The 24,308-nt window shown below is 36.7% G+C and overlaps 1 protein-coding gene across 5 annotated transcripts in view; it reads left to right on the top strand.

Moving 5' to 3' along the window:
- Positions 1-24,308, top strand: part of MALRD1 (MAM and LDL receptor class A domain containing 1) — a 732,448-nt gene that overhangs the window by 146,746 nt on the left and 561,394 nt on the right. For all 5 annotated transcript variants that reach the window (XM_028826041.2, XM_077945484.1, XM_077945481.1 and 2 more), the window contains exons 15-18: positions 7,903-8,055; positions 8,482-8,587; positions 9,059-9,426; positions 13,446-13,858. In XM_028826041.2, coding sequence (XP_028681874.2) covers positions 7,903-8,055; positions 8,482-8,587; positions 9,059-9,426; positions 13,446-13,858 — 1,040 coding nt within the window. The remainder of the gene's footprint in view (positions 1-7,902; positions 8,056-8,481; positions 8,588-9,058; positions 9,427-13,445; positions 13,859-24,308) is intronic.

Below are 24,308 nucleotides of genomic sequence, written 5' to 3' on the forward strand. Positions count from 1 at the left end.
AATCCATTGCCTCCCCTGCCTTCCTCAATGAATAACACATTTTTCATCTGTCTTCTTTAACATCTGTCTTCCACTTCTCTATTCCTAGCCTCAACTGTGATCTTACATACTATTTCACTGAAAAAATAGAAACAACCAGAAAAGAACTTTTAGAAGTTCCAGCACCACTTCTACCCACTTGTAAAGTCAGTCTTTTCTCCTGTACCCGAAGTAAACTGTCCGTGTTTCTTATATGTAGAACCCCTTTCTGTTTGCCTGTTCAACAGCATTACTCCTGAAAGTTTTTCTACCAGTCTTTTCTATAAGCAAAAAAAAAAAAAAAAAAAAAAAAAGGTTTTTACCTCTCACATCTTAAAAATATCTTGTCTTGATCTAGTTTCTCCTTCCAGCTAATATACCATTTTTCTCTCATTTCCTTTACATTTTCCCCCTTTCCTTTATAGTACTTCAAAGAATTCACTGTATTCACTTTCTTTAACCTTTCTCTTCTGAATCTCCTTTTAACTCAGTCCAGTGAGGCTCTGGCTGTCACCATTCAATAGAAACTGTTCTTATCCAAGTTACCAGTGACCTAGATCCAGTGACCTATTCTCAATCTTCATTTGACGCAGATGGTATCACCCTCCTCCTTCAAATACTTAAACTTGACTTGGCTCCCATGGCCATGAGGCACCACTCTTTTTTTTTTTTTTTCTCCTATTTTTATGCCTTCTTTTTGTCGCTTTGATAATTTTCTAATTTATATCTCCCGCCTAAACTCCTCATGTGAACTTCAGGCTCATACATACAGCTCTCGACCTGACAGGATCACTTGAATACCCAATAGGAACAGCAAGTACAACATGTCCAAAATTGAGATTCTGTTTCCCCTAATCGCCTTCAAACCTGCCTCCCCACAGTCTTCCCCATTTCATGAATGCTACCTTCATTATTCCAAATGCTCAGGTTAAAGACTTTGAAATCATATTAACTTCTCTTTTTCTCATACTGCACCTTTGATACCAATTAATCCTGTCATGTCTGCTTTCAAAGTGTCTCCAAAAGGGCTCATTTTTGTCTTCATTGCTACCACCCTGTATTAGTCTGTTTTCACACTGCTCTAAGAACGGCCTGGGACTGGGTAATTTATAAAGGAAAGAGGTTTAATTGACTCACAGTTCTGCATGGCTGGGGAGGCCTCAGGAAACTCACAATCATGGCAGAAGGTGGAGGGGAAGCAAGGCATGTCTTACATGGTGGCAGGAGAGAGACAGAATGAAGGGAGTACAACTTTTAAACCATCAGATCTCATGAGAACTCACTCCTTATAACGAGAACAGCATTGGGGGAAACCGCCCCCATGATCCAATCTCATCCCACCAGGTCCCTCCCTCAACACGTGGGGATTACAATTCAAAATGAGATTTGGGTGGGAACACAGAGCCAAACCATATCACACCTTGACCTCGAATTCTCAATTCTTGTCTGGATTTTTGCAATATTCTTCCCCTTCCTTGTTTGTCCTTCACTCTCTTCAGTAAAGTCAGATGTTGTCACATCTCTGCTTAAAACATCCCAATTGTTTCCCATCTCATTCAAAATTATAGCCAAAAAAATTGAAGTGCCTGTCTAATTTAATATCTTATTATTGTACTGTCACTCATTGTCCTTGTGATGCCCTCGTCTCTGAATACATCTAAAATACATGAGAAGCATGCGTTGGCCTCAAGGCTTTGTCCCTGTGGTTCCCTTGGTGGTGAGTGTCTTTTACTTGCATAGCTGCACAACTTGCTTCCTCACCTACCCCCTTCAGCCATTTACCTAGTTGCCAAATTTTCTATAAAGTCTTCCTTGATCATTGACAAAATTACAGCCCTTTGCTCTAACATTTTCAATATTCTTCCTTATTTTATTTTTTTATTAGCCCTTTTACCATTACTTACTTATCTTGTGTTTTTATTGTTATCTCCACTAATGTCCACAACCCCCTGGCTTTCATATGTAAAAATCCATGAGTACAGAGGTTTCTTTCTTTTCCCTGCTATACTCTTAGACTTTATACTTGTGCAGACATATAGCATATATTTGCTAAGTTTTTGTCAAATGAATGAATAATGAATGAATGAGCACATAGTGGTTTTTACTCTCTGATGGTTGCCTACTTGCTTATGAATTTCCCACACTAGAGTCTAAGCTTTCCTTTTTTTCTTGTTGTGAGACGGAGTCTCACTGTCACCCAGACTGGAGTGCAGTGATGCGATCTCGGCTCACGGCAAAGTGGTAGTATACATAGATATTGAATATAGTGTCAAGTATTGTGAAGGGTCTACAATTTTACCTGACTGATAAGGAAACAAGTTAGCCTGCCATTGTTTCATGGATGCTGACAGAAGAGGTGAGATTCCTGTGTCACAGGCAGATGACTTTTTACTAATGGTATAGCAAATGTTGTGAGCAACATATTTCCATTGGTTCTCCTTGCTCCCCATGTCCCCTAAGTAAGGGGCCAATAGAGAGGTGCCGAGGTAGATAGATGTACACATGAAGCAGGCTTGCATCACCACTAAAGAGGCCTAAACTTATTGAACTCAGATCTTTTATAATGGGCTGCAAATAAACTTGTCTGACCTTTTCTTTAGAAAGAGACATTATCTTTATTCTACAGGATAATAACTTGTCTTCTGTTGTAGAGGGAGTCACTATCTGACTTTCATAGCTCTGCTATTTAAATATCCTTGAAAGGATAACCTGGAACAAAGGGGCAGTTAATGGCCCTGCTCATAACCTGTGTAGAAGCATAAGAGACCCATGAGGCATTATCTGCCATTGTCTGGATCTCAGGAGACCGTTTAAGCCATAGGTAGAATAGTGTAATTAATTATTCTTATTTCAAATACAATAATGATTTAATTATGTATTGGCATTTTTAAAAGATTTAATTATTTCTATTCATTTATATAGACATCTTTAAAATAATTTTATGGTACTTTTGCAAACATTGTCTTACTATTGTATATTTTGTTTTAAATAATTAATAACTATTAACTATTGATGAAGTCTAGAGTTTAATTGCTTCAACCTTATGATAACTTCAAACACATAACCATTAGAATGCATGGAAAAGCCTGAAACTCAAAAGAATTACAATGTTACAGAACCTGTTCCAAAATAGATAATACAGTATTCATGTATTTGGAGTTTATAGCAAATGTTTAATCAAATAAAGGACAACGTCTATGAACCTAAGCCGACATACTAGAATACTCAATTAACTTTTGTCCTCCTTCATGCAACTTTCAGCAAGGTCACAAAATCTAGAGGGAAAAAAAAGTCTTTAAAGGAGCAAGAAGAGTCAATGTGGTGGACTTAACAGCTATTATTATTGTATGGTGTAACATGTATTTCCAGAATGTGTCCTGTGGTCATACATGTTTTGATTTTGTGTCATTATCCATTAAAAACACATAGCATAATGCTTGCTATAGAATAGCTGTTTAAAAATTGTTATCATTATTAATGATTTAACTTAATAGAAGCTGTATAATTTTTAAGAGCATAGGCTTTGCCATTAGGTTTGGGTTAGAATCCTGACAATAATAATGAGCACTGAAAAATTACATGTCACTCCTCTTTCAACCTCATATTTCTCATATCTTCTAAAATAGGGGCATGGGCCAGGTGCAGTGACTCACGCCTATAATCTCAGCACTTAGGGAGGCCCAGGCAGGTGGATCACTTGAGGTCAGGAGTTGAAGACCAGCCTGGCCAACATGGCAAAAACTCATCTCTACTAAAAATACAAACATTAACTGGGTGTAGTGGCAGGCACCTGTAATCCCAGCTACTCCGTAGGCTGAGGCATGAGAATTGCTTGAACCTGGGAGGTGGAGGTTGCAGTGAGCTGAGATTGTGGCCACTGCACTCCAGCCTGGGGTATAGAGCAATACTCTGTCTCCAAATTTAAAAAAATAATAAATAAAATAAAATAAAATAAAATAGGGACATGGCCAAGCATGGTGGCTTACCACTTGTAATCCCTGTACTTTGGAAGGTCAAGGCAGGAGGACCCTTGAGCCCTCAGACCAGTGTGGGCAATATGAGGAGACCCCATCTCAACAAATTTTTTTTTTTTTTTTTAGTTAACCAGGCATGGTGGCATGTACCTGTGTTTTCAGCTACTCAGGAGGCTGAGGCAGGAGAACTGCCTGAGCCTGGGAGGTTGAGGCTGCCGTGACTCGAGATCATGTCACTGCACTCCAGCCTGGGTTACTAAATGAGACTTTGTCTCAAAAAAAATAAAATAAGATAGGGACAATAATATTTTCTTTGATATTTCATGAGGATTAAATCAGATGACATATGTATTAACAAATGTTTTTCACTTTGCATTTATGTTCTTTCTGGTTCAGATCTTTCTGTAAGTCACAATGGTAGCTCTAGGTTTTAACTTTTTACAATTACCACTCACATGTTCAGCTTTTGTTTTATTTTTTTTTTCACTCAACATGAGCATCTTGCCTCTGTGGCTAACACCAGGAGTTCAACTGTTCAAAGTTCAGCCACGTGATGAGTCAGGACGTATTTCCTCCTATGAATGTTTAAATCCTTGTGTGAGGCCCAAATTACCAGCTCAGACTTCAGACTTCTCTTTTGTACACTTCGTGTTTATTCCTTACCAACAAACCTCAGTAGAATCACCCTAAACCATCAGAGAAGTTCTAAGACAGTGAATCTGAAATAAGAAAGAATCTGATTCTGGGCTTTTTGTTTCCCTCCCTGCTTGAGGTTTTTTTTTTTTTTTTTTGGCTTCTACATAAATTCATCTTCTTTTATCTCAATGAAGAGCTCAAAAAATGACAGGGATGGACTGTGAGCCAGCCCAGCAAGTATCCCCTAACGCCATTTCTCCAGGGGCAACTGCTGTAATGATATTTACATAATTAATAGAGGCCATTCAGTTAATTTTTCTCACAGTAACTAAAAGCTGCTGTAGAATCATTAGCTTTGCAACCTATAGCCATAGTACAGACAGGCATAATTTTTATTAAATAGAAATTTTGTGTCAATGGGCATCCTGTTAGGCCTGTAGCAGCCCCTAGCACAAAGCTGGCTATACACTAAACCTTGAGTAAATGCTAATTGCAGTTATTATTGCAAAAATGAGGATTCTGATGATGATAACTGAGAAAGTCAATAATGCTTCAGAAACAGTGAAAAATCCTGGGATCTCAATTTTAAAAACATACCCAGGCTATTGTATTTCTCCTTTTCTAACTTAGAAATTTTATAATTGTAGACGTGTGTGCTTACATATACACATATATATTTATATATTATATACAATTTATATATAATTCTATGTATGAATTATATGTATAATTTTTCAAAACTGTCCTAGTGAAGCACATATTCAATTAATGACTAACTAGGAGACTAATTTAATTGACTATTACATTTATGATCAATCAAGGGGAGTTTTTAAATCTAAGTAGGAATAAAGAATACTAGAAAAGCATATTTGAATTTTAACAGCATAATTATCTGTTGAAAAATCACTGTCTTTGAAGAGTCTTATGTAAGAGAACTACAAAGTCACTGCAATGATTTCTTAAATTTTACTACCATTCGAATATTCACTTATTTCTATAGCAATATCTCCCTGGATAGCAGATAATAAGGTTCCCTTTCCAGGTCGCTATGTGAGATAGATATTATACATTAGCAATAACCTGCTTTATCCCTATATTTACATAATAATAACTGCTATATCCAGTTCCCTGGATTGTCTGAAATAAGAATGGAAAGCATTTGCTTCCCAGGTATTGAAATGACATCCACACACTTTGAAAACTCTGGACTCTATGTATATTTATGTGTTGTTTGCATATTATTTACTTACAGAGATGGCTTTTAATAATACGAAGACAAATATCCTTTGCATTTTATTTCTAACTTGTGTTATTTACTATTATTATCTTTAATTTTTGAGCAGTATATAATTTTGCTTTGCCACAGATTTCTAAACTTTACTTGAGAAATCTTTTTTTTTGAGACGGAGCCTCGCTCTGTCACCCAGGCTGGAGTGCGGTGGAGGATCTCAGCTCACTGCAACCTCCGCCTCCCGATTCAAACGATTCTCCTGCTTAAGCCTCTCGAGTAGCTGGGACTACAGATGCGTGCCACCATGCCCAGCTAATTTTTGTATTTTTAGTAGAGACGGGGTTTCACCATGTTGGCCAGGATGGTCTCGATCTCTTGACCTCGTGATCACTCTGCCTCGGCCACCCAAAGTGTTGGGATTACAGATATGAGCCACTGTGCCTGACTGATAAATCTTTACTCTAAATACAGTAAAACTTTTTTCATTTCACTTGTTTCTAATTGTCTTTATATACTGAAGTATAGCTATCTCTTGCATATTAAGGTAGATGTGACGCTTTAAAAGTATTTATTGTTAGATGTATAGATGTATTTATACATTCCCTGTGATTCTGATAAGATTCAGAACTACTTTGTTGGCCAAATTTGGGTCAGGAAATTTGATAGAAAGCAAATTAGGTTTTGAAATTAGACATTTCATAGAAAGCATAAAAAACTTAATGTTTGTAATATTATTCCCTCACATTCTTCTCCATGTAGAAGAGGCATTTTCAGGATTCAAAATGATAATTTTATCATTAGGTTAAAATGCTGTTACAATTAGGTTAAATTCCCTATAATTTTATTATTACATTAAAATGCCCTTATAATTTTACATTTTGTAATCTCATTTAGTGAGTTCATTTATACTTTTTTCCCTAAACTCATTGTTTACCTCCTAATTTATTTTACAAGTTTATGTCTATGCAGTTTATTAGTATATTCCTTGATAAAAATAGCCAATGGCTAAGAATTTCAGTGTAATCATCGTCAATGAAAATGAAGTTCATTTTACATTGGTCTATGTAGTAACGGCTGAATGTTCATGCCAAGCAAATTCAGATTATACCTTTTTGCTTTACTTTTTTAAAAATCTAATGACAGTTAACACTTATTGTCAACAGTTGCAGAAAGAATATTAGCCTAATATTTGGATTACAGTCCCATTCTATAACTTCCTAAATATTTGACCTTGGTTACATTAATAACTTCTCTCAACCTCTCTTCTTCTGTAGAATAACAACAATAATACCTTCCTATATGGCTGTTTGTGAAAGTTAGATAGATATATATTCCACACAGAGTCTATGATATAAAGTGTTCAATAACTATTAGCTGTACTATTACATTACTAACATTATAATTTCCCTTTCTTTTTCTTTCTCTTCTTCCTTTTTTCCTCTTCCTTTTCTAGAATATCTCTGTGGAATTTAACTGATTTCTCTGCATATTTATCTGAAAAATAGTTCAAATTATTCTTTTCTGCACCAATTAGGCAATGCATATAACACTTTGTGAAATATTAAGCTCTATAAAAATCTGGGGTACACATTGTATTAAATGTAGTGTATCTGGGATTCTTCACATATTAAATTGTTTAGAAGTAGCAGCTTTTCATGATTTAACATAAAATACCCTGCAGGAACAATGATGCCTCCCAGCTGATGTAATAGTAGCAGGGAAACTAACGTGAGTATCGGAATGAATTAGGCATACCTTGACAATTCTATAAGCAATCGGGCTGAATGATGCTGTTTCTCAGAACATTTGGAAAAAATTTGTATTTCTTAAATTGAGAATTCTGTCTTCTCAGTCTCCAGTATGGAAAGGGTAGCTCCATTTTTGCAAATGCAAAAGTATCTTTTTTATTTTCTGAAATGTGTCCCTCATTGCCCTTCATGTTGTAGAGAAGCATAATAAGGTGATTTCCATTTGAGCTCTGCCTTTTCAAGGTGTGGGAGCAGTTTGGAGAGCCAACATAAGAGCCACATTTTTGTTCTTCAGTTTCCAAGTGTGATTTTGAAGCAAACAGCTGTGGTTGGTTTGAAGCAATTAGTGGTGACCATTTTGACTGGATGTGGAGCTCTCGGAGTGAACTTTCTGCTGATTTTGAGCAGCAGGCTCCTCCTCGGGATCATAGTCTCAACACATCTCAAGGTAAGAAGCAAACAGGGACTCTCTAACCACTGCTATTTACTATTTAGTTAGATCTCAGAAGAGAAAGGGAAGCTGGTACAGTTCTGTGACAACTACAGCGAACATTTGGATAGTTGAATATTGTCAGTTACAGTTATGCTGTCTGCATGGACTGATTCCCTTATGGGTGGTACAGATGGCATATAGATATACTTTTGACTGAACTAGCTGAGATTACCAATTGTCTTTGGTTATCATTTAACATGAGATGTAGATAGTGGTTCAACATTTATCAGAGCAAATTTGACCAAGAGTCACTGATTGATTTTTATTGTATAATTTTAATTTCAGTTGGACAATGATCTTGCTTAGTGTAGGGTTAAGAGACAGATGTCTCATTTTAGAATCCAATAGGTTAATGAAGGCTTTGTTTTTGTATCTCAACAGGGCATTTTATGTTCATTCTGAAGAAAGGCAGTAGCTTGTGGCAAGTTGCTAAGCTTCAGAGCCCAACTTTTAGCCAGACAGGACCCGGATGCATACTTTCCTTCTGGTAAATATTAAACAAAATGGTCAGTTACCCTAGTGGTCAAGTGTTTGCAGGCATACCTCTGCACTTATTCATTTCTGTGGTTTATTGCTGGTTTTACTCTAAAAATGGCTGTTGCATTAAATTCATATGATTTTCATTTTACCTAGGAGTGTGTTCTCAGTATATGTTGTTTTCTTTCTTAAGATGAAAGGGGCTCTTTCCCTCCAACCATGGATTATAATTTAATTAAGAGTACATCCTCTTGTTCAGTACTGAGCTCCTTGAGACAAGTTCCCAGGGTTGTGAGAACCACAGAGTGTGTGCCTCAGCAGATAAGCTCTTGCAAATGGACAGCCACAGTTATTGCATGAAAGTAAAATGTCTTAGGATAACTCATTAAAATTGACTGTTGACCAAGTGGAAAAGTCTAAAGGTTAAATATGTAGTCTATTCTATAAATCACTTCCATTTCTTACATTTACTCTTTTTTAGGTTCTATAACTATGGCCTGTCAGTGGGAGCAGCTGAGCTGCAGCTACATATGGAAGAATCTCATGACTCAACCGTGCTTTGGAGAGTATTATACAATCAGGGCGAACGGTGGTCAGAGGCAACCATTCAGCTAGGGCGCCTTTCTCAGCCCTTCCATTTGTCACTAGATAAAGTTAGTCTGGGCATTTATGATGGGATTTCAGCTATTGATGACATCCGATTTGAAAATTGTTCTCTACCCCTTCCTGCTGAGAGCTGTGAAGGGCTGGATCATTTCTGGTGTCGCCACACCAGGGCTTGCATAGAAAAGCTTCGGCTATGTGACCTGGTGGATGACTGTGGTGATCGTACTGATGAAGTCAACTGCAGTAAGTTCTTTTTGTTGGGGGATTCTCTTTCTCATTTTGAAAGTGTCAACCTTGATGAATTCACTTTTATCTTGTCAATCAAACCGATAACAGTAAGCATAGCTCCAAAACTGATGAATGGTATGTGTGGTTAGTTAGTCAAGCCATCACTATTTATTAAGTGAATTTATTAGATACTAGATACCAAATACTAGACATACAATGATAAACACAGCTACAGAGTCCCTGCCCTCATGGAGCTTACAATCTTATTGAAAAACAAATATCTAAATATTTAATAAACAAAAATGGTAGCTTTGATAGGAACTATGAAGAAGAGTGCTGTGACTTTACATAATAATGGCACTGGACGTTCTAGACATTAGGACTTAGATCAGATCTAAAAAAAATCACAAGTCAAAGCATGTAACTAAAAGCCCTGAGATGTGGCTGCAAGGCAGATGGAAAATAGCCAGTGTGGCTGGAGCAAGGAGATGAAGGGGAAAGAGGGCCCAAAATATAATAAGGATGAAGGTGTGGGGAAGGCCAGATTCACAGGCCTTTGTAGTACATAGGAGTACAATATGAACCTAGCTCCATTATTGCCCACTGCACTTAGTGGTACAGTGCAGAAAATAAGTTCGAAGTTAATAGGATTTTTTTTTTATTACAAAACCTTGTCAAGAAAAGGAAAAGTTTGCATCTTTCCTTGGACTCAAGATTCCTCATCCAGAAATAGCAATGATTTTAAAAATGGAAGATACTTGAATAGTATATTTATTTTATAAATTACTTATATTTTATGTATGAAAAATGTATAAATTATGCAATTTATTTTATTTATTAAATTTATTTTATAAGTAAATTATTTATTTTATGTATTAAATTTATGTTCATGAAATAGGGATGCTAATTGCAAACCAAAGTAGAAACATAAAATGCATACTACATCATAGAAAACATTAAGAAATTTCCATATAAATCATTGTAGAGAGTTTTGCATATATGTAATCTTCGGTACACATATTATCAAAGGCATGTCAAAGTCAGGCCTATTAAATTCAGAATTACCATGCATCTCATGAAATTTACACACCAATATTTGAGTGGATATAATTAAAATCGGTAATTTTGACAATGACTATCATATGAAGTGTAACTTTTCCTAAGGCCAATTTATTTTTGCAAATTTAGAAAGCCTTTTCATCTTTTCAAGCTCTCTAAATCCTACTCATTAAAAAATGTTGATGTACTGCTAAAAATAAGCAAATTACCCCTCAAGCTTCCCTATATTCACTTAGTAGGATATGATAATGGGAATACAACTATAGTATAAAAATACTTCTTCTGATTATGGATTAGTGAAAGAATGTCAGTTTCCCACATGGCTTTCCATCAAGGCATTTTACTTCATTACACAGTGTACATTAGAGATCCACAAATCCATGTTGGATTTCCTGAAATATATTGAGAGATGCAGTCTTTTACGGAAAGGTGGAGCTAGGCATATTCCCTTTGGAAATGAAGTTTGAGTGTGCAGTCAGCACCAAGACAGACAATAGAAAAATGTGTTTGCTTTAGCGTCAGTTTTATGTCAGAAATGCAGCAACTTGCCATTCACCTTCTGCCCTACAGCTGAAGACTGACATCTGGAGGGTACACTGTGTCTCCCCAGTTCACATCACAGCTGGGCTTGATTAGTCACAAGTGAGGAAATATCAAAAGAAAGCTCGTCTCCCACTTGACATTTACTCACTTGGTTCCCTTCATTAGGTCTAAGCTCCTCTTCTGTGATTTTCCAAGACAGATGATTTGTTCTCGCCTGGCTGCATTTATTCGCATACCCTTTTATTTATTGTTTCAGAGTATTTGTTCACTTTTGGCACCAAGTGCCATTACTAAGATGAATAGTTAAAGGACGGTTGACATTTATTGAAACAAAAAACTAACATGTAAATGAAGCTAAAATTTAGAACTACTTATTAATTCTAAAACCTGTCCCCTTCTCCCAAATACTGTCAAATGCCCATTTTATACCATTTATTCAATACAGTGAGTATCATTTGAAAAATGGACACATTCCTATATTACCCTAGAAATTTAGATAAGAGTTTTCAATCATTGACTACAGTAGACTTCCCCCTTACCTGTGGGCTTCCAAGATCACCAGTGGATTCCTGAAACAGAATAGTAACTAGTCCTATAGATACTATGTTTTGTTCCTATGCATACATACTTATGATAAAGTTTTTTGTTTGTTTGTTTTTATTTTGTTTTTTGTGTTTTTTTTTTTTAGACAAAGTCTCCCTCTGTTGCTCAGGCTGGAGTACAGTGGCAGAATCTCTGCTCACTGCAACCTCTGCCTCCTGGGTTCAAGCAATTCTCCTGCCTCAGCCTCCTGAGTAGCTGGGATTGCAGATGCCTGTCACCACTCCCAGCTAATTTTTTTGTATTTTTAGTAGAGATGGGATTTTACCATGTTGGCCAGGCTGATCTTGAACTCCTGACCTCAAGTGATCCACTCACCTTGGCCTCTCAAAGTGCTAGGATTACAGAAGCGAGCCACTGCGCCCAGCCTGATAATGTTTAATTTATAAATTAGGCATTAAGAGATTAACAACAACTAGTAATAAAATAGAACAATTATAACAATATGCCTGTGCTATAACTCTTGCACTTTGGTGCCTTTATTAAGTAAAATAAGGGTGACACTTAAACACAGGCACTGTGATCCTGTTACAGTTGATCTGATAACTGAGATAACTATCGTTTGTGATGGTACAAGATTTCATCAGGCTGCTCAGAATGACCTACAACTCAAAATGTATGAATTGCTTATTTCAGGATTTCTCCATTTCACATTTTTTGACCACAGTTGGTTGTGGGTTACTGTAACTGCTAACAGCAAAACATCAGATAAGGCAGGACTCCTGTAAGATTCTTCCTAAGTCTGAATTGGTCTAGGGACTGAAGGAAGCTGAAGTTTAAAAGCTGCAACTCAAAGGAGCTACAATCCAGTGAGAAGAAAAGACCCAAACTGATGAATCACAGCAAAAAAATGGCAAGGCACATACCTAACATTAGGGCAAACAGAGGTAGAGGAAGAGGTGGGGTGTTTAGAATACATGGGGAAGATGGTGCAGGGTATGGGGAAGAGTAGTAGGGACCAGGCAGTCATTTTAATTTGGGGAAAATGGAGTTTGAAAGACAGAGGAGTTTTTATTTAAAGTTTGGATTCTATGAGCATGGATGAAAGAATTTGGATTCGAGAAGGAAGTGGTAATACTGTCACTGAAGTTTGTTACCTTGGCACTGATGCGTAGGGACACCAGGATCTGGGATGGGATGGAATCAAAGATGAGAGATTTGGGAATGAGGTCAGGAAAACATCTACATCAGGGTGCTTGTTAAAAATGTGGATTTCTGGGCTTCACCCTATATCTAACAAGCTGGTATCTGTTTCAGTGTTTTACTATGAAGTAAGCAATTTTACCATGAGCCCCAGGTGATTCTTAACATATGATTGTTCTCAGCTCTGCCTGTTAGAATCACCAAGGGAGCTTAGAAAAAATCCTGATGCATGGCTTTACCACTAGGAGCAATTAAATCAACACCTCTGGAGATGAATTCTGGGCTTTAGTGTTTGTATGTTTTTTAATGTTCCCTGGCAATTGAAACATTCATTTGAGGTTGAAATCTACTGAGCCAGAAGTTTCTCACAGTGAGCCAGGCATGGGGTCTTGATCATTTTCCTGGAGTTATGGTCATAGAAACGGAGAAGAGATGTGCATCAAAAATGTTTGGAAAAAAATGTCCAAAGCAATTCCATCTTTAGTTCATAAAATATTATTAATTGATATATCACTTAGAAACAGAAACTCTTTTTAAAAAAAAAGCTTTGGTGTTGGATTTTTAAAAATAAAGTGGCTTACCTTGGCATGGGCAAAGTATCAGCATTCTTTAAATATTAATAAATAGAATGTGGTTGCATGTATTTTTGTCCCTAATTATCTGTTGCTTTTTTTTAATGTGGATTTCAGCACCTGAGCTGCAGTGTAACTTTGAAAATGGAATCTGTAACTGGGAACAAGATACAAAAGATGACTTTGATTGGACCAGGAGCCAGGGTCCAACTCCAACACTTAACACAGGGCCAATGAAAGATAACACTCTGGGCACAGCTAAAGGACACTATCTCTACATAGAATCTTCAGAGCCACAGGCTTTTCAAGACAGTGCTGCCTTACTCAGCCCAATCCTTAATGCCACTGATACAAAAGGCTGCACCTTCCGCTTCTATTACCACATGTTTGGAAAGCAGATTTATAGGTTGGCAATCTACCAACGAATCTGGAGAGACTCAAGGGGACAGCTGCTGTGGCAGATATTTGGGAATCAAGGCAACAGATGGATTAGGAAACACCTCAACATTTCCAGCAGGCAGCCCTTTCAGGTAAGGATAATGGATTTTATAATGTACATTTGAAATGCATCTGAATGTCTAAGGAATATGAAAGATCACTGTATTCTTGAATTAAAAGTAAGTGGAATTTGATCAAAATTACGTTGAGACACATTAATCATTTAATTGAGGGTGTATCAAAGCTCTTTACATTGTTTCCTCCTTGACTATCTCCAATAATGTAAGATTAGAATTTCTGAAGTTGAACATGTGGCCATTGGAAACAGCTGCAGGTCCTTCCAATTTCAAGTAATTGTTCTACTGAAATGAACACCCTGGAAGTGGAGGGAAGAGTTTTGCATAATCTCTGATATTTTGCAAAAAGCACAGACTCTGAAATCTGTGATTTTCCTTATTTCATTTTATTTTTATCTTTTTATAGGTAAGTAACAGAAATCCAGGCTTTATTCAACAATCAGCTTCTCTGAGGAATAACTAGAATTTGAATATCATTCTCCTTACTCCTAGGGGAATATTCTTTACTTCAGATTTCACATGTTGGTCAGACTTACTATAGCAAGCTCAAATGCGTATGTGGCTGTTAACAGTTTTGTAAAGGAATTTTATATATTATCTTTCTGATTATCTCAGCAATTTCCTGATTTTGGTAAGTCAGAAGTCCTTTCAGCCAATTTTGTAGATTCAAAGAAAAAATCTTAGAGTGCTGATTGTTTATCCTTGGCCAAATAGCTTATGGGCAGCAGAACTGGGATTTGGACCAGAACTCACAGTTTCTGATTAATGAACATGTATTTACTTTCCAGCATATCATACAGCCTATAACATGCAGGGGGCTTGAATATTTGTTCTTTCATCCTATAGTCAAATTGATCTACACATAACATACTGGAAAAAAGTTCTTACCTGTCCCTGGCTAAACTTTTTTTATTTTTTTGCATGTGCTAAACTTCTTTAGTTACCCATATTTAAAGCAGTATATCTATCTAAATATCTAAATCTAGTTAACAGTTTTGTAACCAAGAACTTAGCTCCAGGTCACCTTTTGAAATCTTCTAAAAGTCATAAATGTAGATTGTACAGTGAAGAACAAATTGGAATGGGAGATTTGTCCAGATTATAAACCAAAAGCTTGAGAATGAATCCCTCATCTATAGTGTGGCATCGTTCTGGTCAGCCACAGGGTAAGGTACGTGTAAGCGTGAGAATGAATCCCCCATCTATAGTGTGGAATCGTTCATCTCTGCCACAGCGTAAGGTACATGTAATCATATGGAATGAAATGGAAAGGAGGTCCTTTGACTTTTATGTAATAATGGCTTATCCACTTCAGATTAATTCTTAAGGTTTTATTGGGTCAATTATAATTTGCATTGAGCAAGTATGTAGTGGATAAACCCTTCTTATGATATTTACTCAAGGATTGGTTTCCGGGAGAAAATCACCTTTACAGGAAAGTAGCTTCATAGCCAGATCGATGTGTGACTAACCAAGGAACACTTTCGTCATGAACCTTAAACATGAAACTTGAGGTTTGAGACCCACGTTGGGTTACAAATGGAGTGTTCTGATTGATTTTATCTAAGGCTCCTTTTAGTCTTAAATAATAATAATAATAATAAGATTCAGGCCCAAAAAGATGAAATCAGAGATTCTCCATGCTGTGTGGATTTGTCATTCTAGTGAGTAAAAAATGGGGCCTGAATCACACTTGTAATCCCAAGACTGGGAGACCAAGGTGGGAGGATTACTTGAGGTCAGAAGATCAAGACCAGCCTGGGCAACATGGCAAAATCCCATCTCTACTAAAAATACAAAACAATTAGCCAGGCATGCACCTGTAATCCCAGCTACTTGAGAGGCTGAGGCAGGAGAATTGCTTGAACCTGGGAGGCAGAAGTTGCAGTGAGCTGAGATGTGCTACTGCACTCCAGCCTGGGCAACAGAGCATGACTCCTCAAAAAAAAAAAAAAAAAAAAAAAAAGAAGCTGGGCAGAGTGGGCCGCTGATTTAAGGAACAGGATATTTTTTATCCATTGAATAATGGATAGACATAGTTTCTGTTCTGCTGAGAAACAGCAGCAATAACAACCAGCATTTTAATTAACTGTGATATGGTAGATGAAATTACCTAGCATAGAGCCCAGCAGATAGGAGGTACTCATGCTGTGTTTGTGTAAAGAAAAATGCAGAGATTTTTCAAGATCACTCGTGTAACATGAAAGAAATAGGATAGGAATAAATTGTACATGTAGGTGTACAGGAACCAGTTTGCTTGTTAACGTCAGTTGAAATAATCAGCCAATGCTTTCATGTGTACCATGGTCAGTAAAGGCTCAGGAAATCATTACACATGAAACTTCAGTTCAATCTTTTGATTTATATTACAAATTTTATTTTGTATAACGTATAATAAACTAAATATATTGAAAGTTTTGAAACTATCAACACACAATCAAGGTAATGGAAATATGCTTCACCTCCAGTCCCGATGCCTCTATAATACATTTCTCTGGCCCCTCATTCCTGGCACTTACCAGCCACCGCAGTGCTTTCTCTCACTAGACAGTAATTTATACAGTCAAAATTTTATATAAATAAAATTTTACACTATGTACTCTTTTGTCTGACATTTTGTTTTTTTCTCTGCATGTTTTGCCTCTAGAGTCTGCCTTGTTTCATCTAGAACAATTATTTTGAGATTCATTCATGTCATAGCATGTATCCATAATTTGGACAAAGCAAGTTGATTCATTAATGTACTGATTGATATCTAGACTGTTTCTAGTTTGAGCTATTATGAATACATGTGCTATGAACATTTGTGCTGATAACATTATATGAACACCTACTTTTATTTCTCTTGGGTAAATACCCAGGAGTGCAATGGCTGAGTCTTATGGCAGAGGTATATTTAACTTTTCAAGGGACTTTTAAACTGTTTTACAAAGTTTACGCTTTTTTAAATTCCCATCAGCAGTGTATGAGAGTTTCAGCTTCTCCACATCCAAGCCACTGCTTGGCTGACTATTATCAGTCATGCTAATCTTAGCTATTTAAAAATAGATAGTGGCGTCTCATTGTGGTTTTAATTTGCATTACCCTAACCTGAGCATTAATTATGTTGAGCATATGTGCTTATTTACCAAACAAATGTCTACTTTGAAATGTCTGTTCCAGTCTTGCACACAAGTTTTAAATGGGGTTGTTTGTTTTTCATTATTAAATTTGGAGCTTTTAAAATATATTTTTGATGCAAGCCTTTTATCAGATATATGAATTGCAAATATTTTCTCCCAGCCTGCAGCTTGTCTTTTCAGTCTCTTAATGGATTCTTTTGAAGAGCAGGTTTTTTTTTTTTTTAAATTTGATGAGTTCTTCTTATCAATATATTATTTTATAAATCATGCTGTGGGGTCATATCAAAGAAAGCTTTGCCTTACTCAAAGTCCCAAATGTTTGCACATCTTCTTTCTCCTCTCCTTTGAGAACTTAGATTACACATAAATTCAGTGACTTGAAATTTACTGTCTACTATTGCTGTGTTCATGTTTTTTAAAAATTTATTTTCTCTCTGTATTTTATTTTGAGAGGTGTCTATCTTTTTCTTCTTTAATGACTAATGTGCTATCAGCCTACTGAGTAGCTGGGACTACAGCTGCATGCCACCATGCCCAGCTAATTTTTGTATTTTTAGTAGAGATGGGCTTTCACCTTATTGGTCAGGCTGGTCTTGAACTCCTGACTTTGTGATTCGCCTGCCTCAGCCTCCCAAAATGCTGAGATTACAGGCGTGAGCCACTGTGCCTGGCCCCCTTTAGTGTATCTTGCATATCTCTATTTTAGAACTTATAGAATACTGTTTTAAATAAGCATTTTAATGTATTTAAACTGATAATTCTGGCATCTGGATTTACTCTGGATCAGTTCTGACTGAGTGATTTTTCTCCTTATTATGAGCCATATTTTTCTGTCTTTTATTGTTACTGTTGCTTCCCTGCTAATTTGTGTCTGGATGTCAGATATGGTGAATTTTATCTTATTGAGTGCTGGAAGTATATATAAATATTCTTGATCTTTGTATTGGTATGTATTTAAGTTTAGTTGGAAAGAGTTTGACTCTTTTTGGTCTTGCTTTAAAAATTCATTAGGTGGGATCAGACCAGTTCTCATTTTAGAGCTAATTACGCCCAACTAGTGAGGCAAGACCCTTCTGAGTATCCCTGTGAATCTTGAAGTGTTTCTGGTCTGACTGGTAAAATAAGCATTATTACTGGACATTGGTGAGCACGTGTACTGTTACTTTTCATCCTCTCTGGGTGTTCTTTCCCCAACCTCAGGTACCTTTCTCTAGGCCTGTCCCAACAAGTACTTAGCTATGTACTTTAGGGGGACCCTTTGTAGAGCTCCGGAGTTCTCTTTCTGTGCAGCCCCTTCTTCTCTGAAACTTTGTCCTGAGAGCTCATGTCAACATGGTTTCTGTGGACTCTCAGCTCTGTCCCCTCAGGTCAGGGAGAACAATGGGCTCCTCCTCGGCTCTTCTCCTTGGAGTAGTGGGCTGGAAAACCTTTCCAGGCATAAATTAGAACAGTTGTTGGGCTCACCTTGTTTGGACTTTACAGCGTCTTGCAAACTTTTGTGGCATATATTTTGGCCATTTTTTTGGTTGTTTCAGGAAGGAGAGAAAGTCTAGTTCTTGTTACTCCATCATGGTCATTGCAGAAGTCAACCTAACTGGTATTTGCCAATACAGTCTGTTGCTACACACTGAACTTGCTTAAAATAATTTTTAGATGGCTCAGAACTTCCTGTTCATTGAATGAGACTCTCTGCTTATTTTGTAAGTGCTCATTTGTATGGAGGAACTTCAAAAAGTTTGTGGATAAATGAAGTTAAAAGATAAACATTGAAAATGTGATCTTCGTTTTTTCATCCCTAAAGAAGTGATGGTCCTGGGAACGTAACAATGTCAATGCAGTCTTTTATACATTATTAGCTTAAGAAAAATGGGTGTCCTTTACACATTTGTTGAGATTGGGAAACAAAAACAAGTCAGAAAGAGCCAAATCAGAGCTGTAAGGTGGATCCCTGACGATTTCCCACTGAGACTCTCACAAAATTGCCTTTGCTTGATGAAAGGAATAAGCAGAAACATTGTGGTGTTAGAAGACTCTCTGCTAAAACTTCCCCAGGTATTTTCCACTAAAACTTTGGGTAACTTATTCAAAACACTCTCATGATAAGCAGATATTATTATTCTTTGACCTTCCACAAAATCAACAAACAAAATGCCTGGAATGTCCCCAAAAAGCTGTTGCCATGACCTTTGCTCTTCAGTGATCCCCCTTTGCTTTGACTGAATCACTTCCAACTCTTGGTAGCCATTACTTTGATTGTGTTTTGTCCTCAGGATCATACTGGGAAAGCATACTGGGAAAGTATCTTCTGGTACAGTTCTTCAAAGAAATGCTTCAGGATCTTGACCCTAGTTCTTTAAAGTTTCCCTTGAGAGCTCTGCTCTTGTCTGCAGCTGATCTGGGCACAACACTTCTGGCACCCATGCAGTGGAAAGTGTGTTCAACTTTAATTTTTCAGTCAGAACTGTGTAAGCTGAACCAATTAGGATGTCTATGGTGTTGGCTATTGTTTGTGCTGTTGATTATCAGTCCTCTTCAATTAGGGCACAAACAGGATTAATTTTTTTCCTTGCAAATTAATGTGGATGGTCTGTCCCTGTGCACTTCGTCTTCCACATCATCTTGTTTCTTCTTTAAAAAAGCTGTCCACTTGTGAACTACTAATTTCTTTGGTGCATTGTCCCCCTAAGCTTCTTGTAAAGCATCAATGATTTCACCATTCTTTCACCCAAGCTTTATCATAATTTAAGGTTTATTCTTGCTTCAGTTTTAGCAGAATTTACATTGCTCTGATAGGGGCTGTTTTCAGACTAATGTCTACTCCTTCTTAGTGTCTCAAACTAGATCCTGTTCGGACATGCTATAATAAAGTAGTATAAGTTTATTTTGCTGCCAAAATTGAAATATTCGCATAGTTTTTTTCATAATATACATTTTCCATGAACTTTTTAAGGCCTCTCATATATTCACAGGTGGAGTGCCTTACCTATTCTGACTTCAGTCAATTATTCAAGGCCTCTTTCCTTGTCAGTGATACATTAGAAAGGCAGAGTATTGAAAAATGAGAGTAGCTTCTGCTAAGAAAGAAATACTATATCTTTTTCTGCTTCTTTCTTTCTTTTCTTTTCTTTTTTTTTTTTTTTGAGACAGACTCCTGCTTTGTCACTCAGGCTAGAGTGCAGTGGCGTGATCTCGGCTCACTGCAAGCTCCGCCTCCAGGGTTCATGCCATTCTCCTGTCTCAGCCTCCTGAGTAGCCAGGACTACAGGCACATGCCACCACACCCAGCTAATTTTTGTATTTTTAGCAGAGACGGGGTTTCACCATATTGACCAGGCTGGTCTTGAACTCCTGACCTTGTGATCTGCCTGACTCAGCCACCCAAAGTGCTGGGATTACAGGCGTGAGCAGCGGTACCTGGCTTTCTACTTCTTTCTTATTATTTTCCCCCTCTCTCCTTCCCATATTCTCTCCTTTCTCCTCCCTTCCTCCCCTCTCCCTGTTTCCTTCCTTTCTTCCTTCCTTTCATCTTCCCTGTTTTCAAGACTTAATGAATATTTCTTGAATATCAGATGTTGTCATAATATGTTATTTGTTTAATCTTCACGTAACGATAATAGTTTAAACACAAATAATATTTATTTTTATCCCCATGTTATCAGTATAACAGTAAAGATGTGCAGAGGCCAAACCAATGGCTCTTATATCCACGCTCTTTCTTCTAAATGATTTCACCTTAGTTTTAGTCCGCATCTCCAACCACAGTTAGTTGCAATAGTACCTTCTATCTGGCCTTGCTGCTCTCATTTTTGGACCTCCTCACTGAAATCAAATTGATCTTTCTAAAATGGAAACCTGGTCTTAGTATTTTATTACTTAAAACCCATTGGTGGCTTTCCATAATTTATGGAATAAAGTCAAAATTCCTGTTTTTGCCCGTATTTCTGTGTGCCTCTCATCCCTACATTTACTGATTCCTGTGTGCCTTAAGTTGCCAATAGTCCAGAGTTCATTCTCTTTTTGTACTTGGGAAGACTTCTGCATCCTGCAACTTCTCCCTTGAAACATGCTTGGAAAATACTCATTTTTTTCAGATTCAGGTTAGTTTTTTACTTCAGTTTCTGTTACCTTTTCCTGAAACTTACACTGACTGCTCCATGTGTCTTTAGGGGATTAGCTACTTATTCCTTTGTGCCCTTTGTAGATATACGTTTATCATGCAGTTTTTTTTTTTTTTTTTTTTTGAGACAGAGTCTCACTCTGTCACCAGGCTGGAGTGCAGTAGCACGATCTTGGCTCACTGCAACCTTAACCTCCCAGGTTCAAGTGATTCTCTTGCCTCAGCCTCCCGAGTAACTACAGGTGCACGCCACCATGCACAGCTAATTTTTGTATTTTTAGTACAGACAGGGTTTCACCATGTTGGCCAGAATGGTCTCAATCTCTTGACCTCGTGATCTGCTCACCTTGACTTCACAAGGTACTGGGATTACAGGCATGAGCCACTGCTCCCGGCCAATCATGCAATCTTTATATTTACTTGTTTACTTGCCTGTGAGCTCACTGAATGTAGGGACTATGTCCTTGTTGCTCTAGTGCCTACCCCAGTACCTGGTATCCAGAAGCTGTATGCTAAATGTTTGTTGAATGACTATTTGACTGAATGATTGTACTCCTAATTAGTAGATAGAAAGAGAGGACTACTTTCCAGTTCATCATTCTTTGTGCTTAATTCTGGTTTCTTTATTGAGTTCATAAGAATTCCTTAGTGACTTGAAACTATGGAGCTAGTATGTCAGCTCATTTAAGCAATGATTGGTTTATGTATATAAGAGGCATTAATAATTATATATTTTATTTCAGTTTCAATAAATGATCAATTTATTAATTTTCTCTGTTTTGGCTTATTCATATTTAATATCAAATAAAGGTGTTTTACTTAAAATTATTCATGCCAATTATGTCAGTTAGGTGAATATTACTTTGATTTATATTCAGGTAGTTTGGTTGAACCCTGAATATGCTAAGACATCACCTTTCTTTTTTTTATGAACAGGCTACTGTGTTTATATAAATTATTAAAATCTTCTTTGAAAATACGAAGAGTGTTATATTCTTATTTTTAGTTCTCTGTGCTTCAGAATTCCTGTGACACTTGCACTTAAGTCCTTCTGAGCAGTTGATGTTAATATTAATGTGGTTAATTCCATGAGACATGGTGGTTTTCATTTCCATCATTAATTTATACAGGAGATAGACTGTTTTCCTGGTGTACACTCAGTCATATAATTAGAAAATTTATAAGCAGAAAGGAGTTCTTTGGTCTAACCCATTTATTCTACAGATAGAGAAATTAGAGTCCAGAAACTGTCTTCTTTAAAGTCTAGTAGGTATTGAAGAACAAAGAATAGATTTGAGGTTTCCGGGTTCTGAACCCAGTGATCTTGACACTGTAATGATCTTCATCCACATTATTCACAGAAGTAAATATAATCCATATTAAATAAGAAACAAAAAATACTAGGGAGCTATTATACTGAAAAATGAAGTATTATCTTAATTATTTTTATCAGATTCAATACATAGCAACTTGAAGGCTAATAATTCCAATGATTTCCATTTTTCTAATAAGATTACAAGTTTTAGTAATCTAATTATTTTGACTGATCCACATGCTACCCCACTAGTCTGAAAAATGTGTTTATTTATATGTCATAAAGAATTGTTTATTCCAAAAAGGCTAATTTTCAAAATATTGGAATCTTCTGAAATTGTATCTATTTTTTTTCCACATGTTTTCTAAATATATTTTAGAGGGCATTTGTAGATTTTCATGGTGCTGAAAAATTATGGTATAATGCTCTTACTAAGGAGAATAATGGCATTTAGACATTGTAACTTTGGAGGATCACAATACCTTTTGGAATGTGGTTGTTGCAGCACTGGTCACTTATACTAATTATATAATAACATCCTATACTAATGCAATAATATGCCATACTAAATTATTAAATGATAAATTGGTCTTGAATTCTCTAGAATACTACAAAGAAATAGTTTATATAAGAAAGAGTACCATAGTGTATGTCAACACAATAGTTCCAATTTTTTTTCTTCTTTTTTAAATTTTTTTGAAGACAAGTTCTCACTCTGTTGCCCAAACTGCAGTTCAGTGCCGTGTTCATAGTTCACTGCAGCCTCAAACTCCCAGGCTCAAGTGATCCTCTTGATTCAGCCTCCCAAGTAGCTGCGCCTACAGGCATGCACGACCACACCTGGCTAATTTTTAAGATTTTTTATAGATAGGAGGTCTTACTATGTTACCCAAGCTAGTCTCAAATTCTGGAGCTGAAGAGATCCTCTCACCTTGGCCTTTCAGAGTGTTGGGATTACAGGCATGAGCCACCATACCCAGCCAATATTTCTTTTCTAAAAGACATTTTGTAACATACTTCTCATTTTAACTAACATAATATTGAAAGTGTAGATCTGAGAAAGAGATAGTGTCTGCAGATCTGGGATCCTAGATACTAATATTATGGGATGCATTCAGATTTGATCAGCAGATATTCCATTTATTCCAGAACACCACCAGCGGAAGAATGAAATTACGTCTATCACTAAAACTTTGTGTCAATACAGACTACTGTACTTGTTATCATAGATGGTCCTTGGATGGCAGCCTTAAACAATTTTAAACCTAGAAAGTTGATGTACTTTTTCTTTTTGGATAAGTTTCATTGTTTTATCTAGTTTGGTTATAATTAATGTGTTTAGTATGGCTTGCTTGAGTTTTTAAAAGTTGTTTAGTATCCTTAGAACTCAGTGCTGATTTCTTTTTCTAGCAGACCTTTTATATAGGACATCTTACATTCGCCTGGCTCTCTACTACTAGCATGTCTCTGTGAAAAATCAAGACAGCAAAATAATTTGTTATAGAACAGCCTATGTAGAGGGACATGGGAGGAGTCATATTCCAAGAGGGAAAGACCTTTGAACCAGGCTCTATTTGTAGGGGCTGTTGAATGAAAATGAGAGAGAGAGAATGGACACTTTACAACACTATTAAAGCAAAATTCTGACAATAACTTCTAAAAACATTTTAACTCTTATACAATGAGCATATTACCGACCTTCCAAAAGTATAATTTCTTACAAGAACATCCAAGTACATCATGAAAAATAACTTTTTCATACCACTATCTTCAGCTGCCTTTATTGTTGGTTCACCACAAATGTTTTTATCAGAATCACAGAACATTAATTTTTAAATTAGCTACCATTACAACCAACTTGAGAAGAACTTTCTTTTTAAGAATTTGACCCAGATGCATTCTAGATCTATG

Source organism: Macaca mulatta, chromosome 9 (assembly GCF_049350105.2).
Source record: "Macaca mulatta isolate MMU2019108-1 chromosome 9, T2T-MMU8v2.0, whole genome shotgun sequence".
Taxonomy (NCBI): domain Eukaryota; kingdom Metazoa; phylum Chordata; class Mammalia; order Primates; family Cercopithecidae; genus Macaca; species Macaca mulatta.